Source organism: Xenopus laevis, chromosome 2L, assembly GCF_017654675.1.
Source record: "Xenopus laevis strain J_2021 chromosome 2L, Xenopus_laevis_v10.1, whole genome shotgun sequence".
Classification (NCBI taxonomy): Eukaryota; Metazoa; Chordata; class Amphibia; order Anura; family Pipidae; genus Xenopus; species Xenopus laevis.
Genome location: NC_054373.1, coordinates 113,388,936 through 113,395,201, shown reverse-complemented (window position 1 = coordinate 113,395,201; position 6,266 = coordinate 113,388,936). Strand labels below are relative to the sequence as shown.

At 41.6% G+C, this 6,266-nt stretch overlaps 1 protein-coding gene across 1 annotated transcript; it reads left to right on the top strand.

Moving 5' to 3' along the window:
• The first annotated feature begins 3,123 nt into the window (after positions 1-3,123).
• On the top strand, positions 3,124-5,887 carry sh3rf3.L (SH3 domain containing ring finger 3 L homeolog). Its single transcript, NM_001096646.1, is given in 2 exon segments — positions 3,124-3,978; positions 5,583-5,887. Coding segments are annotated over 2 exon segments (570 nt in total). The 5' UTR covers positions 3,124-3,555; the 3' UTR covers positions 5,730-5,887.
• The last annotated feature ends 379 nt before the right edge of the window (positions 5,888-6,266 follow it).

Genomic DNA, 6,266 nt, shown 5'->3' with positions numbered 1-6,266 from the left:
CGCCCCCACTTTTGGTCATTAGAAATATAATTATTTTTTAGATATTCCATGAACTTTTAAGAAAACCTTACTATTTGTCGCATTAGCACTTTATTCACTTATGACCTGCACCGTAGTAATTTATTGTGATTAATTGGAGTGATAAAGTATAGATCTACTATTAAATGTTTGGAGCATTATTTTTTAACTAACTTATTGGATCCTACTTTATTTATTGATTAGCACGCATTTTAAATCAATTGACTCTTTAGGGTCAATTCACACAAGGAGATTCAGGGAGATTTTGTTGCCTGGTGACTAATCGCCTCGTTTTCTGAGCGTCAATCTCCCTGAACTGCCTCAGCGTGTTTACCCATAGGCTATAATGAAAAGTCGCCTGCGCTAAAGCACATGTGGAGATGCGTTTTCCGAAGTCGCCTCCATGAGGTAACTTCGGGCGACAATGGAATACGCATTGCCGTGCGTGCTTTAGCACAGGCGCCTTTTCATTATAGTCTATGGGAAAACACGCTGAGGCAGTTCGGGGAGATTGTCGCTCAGAAGACGAGGCGATTAGTCGCCAGGTGACAAAATCTCCCCGAATCTCCTCGTGTGAACTAACCCTTAGCTGATTCATTTATTTAAATATATGTATGTTAGGATAAGGAATTGATACACGCCCTAATGGGCACTCACTTTTCTTTAATTAATTTATTGTCCATTACCGATAAGGTAATACACCTTAATTTAGGGATTACTACGTAATCTTTTTGGTTATATGCAGGGTTCTTTTTTTCTTTTTTTGCAATTATCTATTCTGACAACCGTCAGATCTCTGCATATAACTATCAAATTAATATTTTATTAATTAAGTTTCACATTCTTTTTTCCTCACTGAGTACAAAGTACTGTTTTATTTTTACAAAGAAAAGGATATCATTAAAAAATAAGAATTGGTTTAAAAGAACGCTGTGCAAATAAGCATTGTTGTATTTCAGAACGTGCTGGATAATGGCATTACAAATATTACAATAATGTACAAGGCAAGTGGCAGCAGAGACCATGTGGCCAGATATAAAGCAAAATAAAACAATTAAAATGTTACCTAGGAGATGTACCAAAACTCTTGAATTTTATTTTTGTTTAAGCTGCCTCTTAATTGTAGCAACGATGCTGCATGGGAAAAAGGTGTCTAGAAAGAAATAACAGAAACAGTAATATTTGAGTGAAGTTATCTAGAAGCCTGGAAAAAAGTTTTCCCTTTTAAAAAACATTATGGGGCATTCTATGTTAACAAAAATACCTGTTCACGGTAAGGATTATCAGCCCTTAAAAGGGTTAAAGAAATGAACTAATAAGCAGCAGCCATGCAGTGATACTGCAGTCCCCTCTAGGGGGCAAGCCAGTACAAATAAAAGTATTTTGTTTTCCTCAGAAACAACTCAGCTGAAGTGTTTACAGTTTTCAAAATTCCCCTGCTGCCCCCCCCCCCCTTGTCCTGGGATGTTCCTTTGGAGCTGCATAAGGCCTTCTCACTTTGGCAAGTGGTCTAGAAAGAGAAATGAAACCTGAGCAAGAGAAATGGGAGTGAAAGGCCTGATCAGAGAGCTATGAGACGGGCTCCGTGGAGACCAAATTTGGAGCAGGGAATAAGAGCAGCTGTGTTTGGAAAGTCAATGAGACAGCCAGTGCTTTGCACAAGTCACCTCCACCGCCCAGCACTGTCCTTACTTAGTAGTAAGGCCCTGGCTGAAATACCTTAGATGAGGCTGTATTATTATTTAAAACCCAGAGCAGTTCTCCAGCTGTCATTGACATCCTAGTATAACTATACAGCTTTTTACTGTCAGAGGATTCTTTGATTTCAAGTTTAAAACACATAGAAGCTGTAAACTGGACAGCCCTGACAATAAGTGTTACTGACCAGTGGCGTAACTAAATGTTACTGGGCCCCACAGCAAATTAATTTTAGGGTCCCCAACAAAACCAGAGGTTGTCCTTTTTTTTTTTTTACCAATATATATGTTGAAATTGCTTATTATTTAGGGCCTTCTGGGGCCCCTATACCTCCTGCCCCCCCCCCCCCCCGGAGCCGCATGGGTTTGTTTCCTCTGTAATTATGCCCTGTTATTGACTATATCATATAACACCAGAAAGGAGATAACATTGTGGAATTTACTCACTAAAGTAAATTTTACTACATATAACTATCTGACAAAGAGCAGTTCCCAAGGCAGCGGCAGCTGCTTTCATGGTGGTTGTGCTTCAGTGTACTTAGAGGGGTGGACTGGACATATTGGCTTTAAATTACATGAAGTACACACTGACATTGCAGCCCTCCTGAGTGTGTGACATACCCATTGACTGGAATTGTTTTGAATCTCCCAAAAGCTTTTCTTGTAAAATAAAATATTAGTCCAATTAGGCTGTTCTTTCTGTATAACCCAGGCAAAAGAGAATATGATTTCTCAGGTCTCCTACATGTGCTTTGGCTTTATGTCACACAAGGGCCCTATCAGTATATGTGGTGAGGGGGTTTTGCTGATGTGATACATTAAAGCTCTGTGTAATATAGCAACACTATATAAACAATGTTAATAATTATATTTTTATTATTATAGTGACTCATTTGACTCTCCAGCAGTTTTTGATGTACAATTCTGGACTCTATCAGTAAGTCCCATAGTTTATCAGTTTTAGGTTGCCAATGCACGTCTCCTTGAAATGGTGGCGGCGGGAGGCAAATATCCGACTGACTGACTTTATATTTCCCAAGTGCCATGGCGGCTTGTGTTACCCCCCTGCCAGACTTGCCAGTGGTCGAGGGCACACACACACACATTGAGGCTCACACAGCACATGAGAGGAGAGTGAGAGAGAGAGGACTGACTGCTGCTCCTCCCTCTCTAACTGGGGGGCTGAGTCTGATCAGGTTACACTGCTCGCTATGGAACAGACAGCAGTGGCAGGCGAAGGGGTGAGGGACAGTTCATAGGAAGAAGTGACTGTAGTGGGATTGCTGTGTTCTCTAGGACATGCCCCTGGCCTGGGTATAATGGACTGGCCCTAACAGCTTTGCAGACACTTTGCCATGTGCCCGTTTCCCAGTGCAGCAGTAGCAGCAGTATGAAGTGATATTACTAGGATTTATCTCCTCAGCTCCTTGAGTCATTGGCAGCAGCAAAGGATTGAGCAGCGAGTCATCTACTGGCATCAACTTGGCACACAGGCTTCTGGTTTGATATTGTCCCCTTTATTCTGCGCATTCTCTGCGTGAAAGTTCCTGGGCTCCTAGTGGGATAAGTGGACTCGAGGAACAGGAAGTTTACTGCTGCCGGTGCCATTCTAGCCAGGCTGCTTGTGGATTTGGATGGGTCGGTGCCCAGTTTCAAGTCTTGTTTAGATTCCCTGCTGGGTATTTTACCCCGGCTTCTATTCTAGATGCTCCTCGGGGCATCCTGGCTGTGCACCTCTAAAGGAGCCCAGAAGGCGTCCAGAGGGGAAGAAGAGGAGCGGAGAAGGGAGCGCAGAGGCCGAAGGGAAGGGGGAAGCGGTGGAGGAGGCGGTGGCGGAGAGATGGACGAGTCGTCGCTGTTGGATCTGTTGGAGTGCTCCGTGTGTCTGGAGAGACTGGACACCAGTGCCCGGGTGCTGCCGTGCCAACACACCTTCTGCCGCCGCTGCCTGCACAGCATTGTCAGCTCCAGGAACGAGTTGCGCTGCCCAGAGTGTCGCGTGTTGGTGGAGTGCGGGGTGGAAGATCTGCCGGCCAATATCCTGCTGGTGAGACTGCTCGATGGAATCCGCCAGAGACCCCGGGGCAGCCCCACAGGCAGTCCCACAGCGACTGGACAGCACGGGAGCAGCAACAACAGCAACAATCATAGCAGCAACTGTGGCAGCCCAGGGTGCTCAGCCGCCCACACAGCCAATGCCTCCTGCACCACCAGCCTGAGGGATCTGGCAGCTGCCAGCCAAAATGCTCTCATGCTGGCAAAGGTGGGTACAATTTACTGAGCTCTGCTTAGCACATCTGATAACTGTGTCACCACTTGTACTTTACCCAGGGTGTTAATAGTATGTCTGCACCTGTTATACCTCTGTAGCTTCAACATCATCATCTCAGGTGACTAAACTCGTATTTAAACAAGAACTTGAGAGCCACATCTTAGGCACAACTGTCACCTGCTCTAACTAATGCTCAATAGCAGTGAAAGGGATTGTTGAGCCAAACACACATTCCTTACAGATTTGTCTTGCTGTACCTGCCCCTCAGCGGAAAAAGAGGGGAAATATAAAATTCCTAGGGTATTCCAGCTTAAACAGTATTTTGATTAATCAAGTACATTGTGGAGTCACTACTTCTATATAGACACCAGGGTGTCATTTTGTCTGAAAAGTGAATAAAGGACATTTGCATATTTGTCAGCCAGAGATGTGGGTACCAATGAGGTACGATGATTTGCAAAACATGCCTGGTAGCAGTTGTACACTTTCTATGTTGTTAAAGCTAAACTGAGAAAGATGTTTTTTGTGTGTGTCTATTTATAGTTTTGATATATATATATATATATATATATATATATATACAACTGTAACATATTCTTATACGGAGTGAAGTGGAGCAGTCATACAGTATAATTGTTCCTTTCCAAAAATGTGATAAAAAATGCAGAGAAAATGTTGTGGTTACAAATTAGAGTTTGATGAACAATTAGTTGTCTTTTGCTGTTCATGTGTGTATGAAATCCACGACTGGCAATGATCTTCTCTTTGTTTCTGTGTGATGTTGAAAGACGAAGGCTACAGTCTTGTTGCTTCCTGGCAAAGTGGCAACGACAGGTGATTCTGCCTTGGATCCTTTTTGCTAGAGCTCTTCCTTATAATAAAAAGCTGCAGAAATACAGATTGCTGATTTAGGTTATTAAAGCTCTGAGTGTTGGCTAGTTCCAGTTTGCTTTTATTTTGGTGTATGTTCAAATTGAATCCAATCCATTTCTGCTACAATATGTGTAACAACAAAGATATTAACGGAACAAGAACTTATCAACTGTTTGCATTGGGTACATCATATGAGCCTGTACTTGCTTAGCGACCAACATGTAGTAACATTGAGCCTTTTCATATTAATGCAATGTTTGTATTTAGGTCCTGCAAGGACTGTGCAGGAACATTCTGCTGCAGGCAGGTCCTATTTATTGATTAAATTCAATAGTACATCTTGAACATTAGTTCCAGCAATGTGTTCTGAATGCAAATCTAATTGCTTGATGGCCTATTTGTGCACTTGGCTGTATTAATGCTTATAAATACATTCTGATGCTAAATCCATGTATGAAGGTTTTGGAAGAGCTGTTGAATGGCCCATATACACAACCCCAGACGTAAACCCTGTCATTGTGGTACTGGTAACCTTTAGGTTCAAATGCCTAAGTGCTTGCTATTTGGAGGTTATAGTAAAAAAAAAAAAAAACATTGTTTAGTCAAAAATATACTATGTAGCACTGTATAGATTTAGAATATAATAAACAGAATAGAAAGCACAGTGCCTTCACTAAGATGCTCTTAATTCATATTGCATGTGCAGATATTGCTTTTTTCAGGGCAATGTCTTCATTCATGATCCTGTACTTGACATTATCAATGCTGAAAAGGCCCTGTGGGAGCAGACATTGAGGTTTGGCAGAGGATGCTATGTGCATATCTATGTGGATTCTAACAGGCTCCTTGACTCCAGAGGAAATCTCTAAGGTTCTTCTTGAAGCAGTCTTGGGTTTGACATCCTGACTTTTATAGACCTCAAGGGGTACAGTAGCTTGAGACTGCAAGTCTATTTTAAGAAAGGAGTAAGGAATCAAACCTGTTAAGTTGTAATCTCCTATGAGTAAAGCCTTCACTCTAAAACCAATTTGTACTTGTGTGTCCGTTTCAGTTTTTTCTTTCACAATTTCTGCTAAATATTTATACATAAATTGTAATTGCAAAACTATGTTCAGTTTTTTTTACCTCCAAACAACACATTTAAAATCAGTTAATATTAATATGAAATGAGGAGTTTATTGAACACGGGAAATGAGCTAATTTATATCCACTGCATTCACATGTCACATGATTAACCAATGTTTGCAAAGATGGTTCATCTGATTATGTTGACAAGCGATCAGGGCCCTAATATAAATTAGGGAATATCTTCTCACTTAACCTGCTCCTGAAACATACATACTAAAGGTTTCATATATGAAACAACAGTAAAATAGAGTTCAGAAGTTCAGTTGCGAAACAGGCTT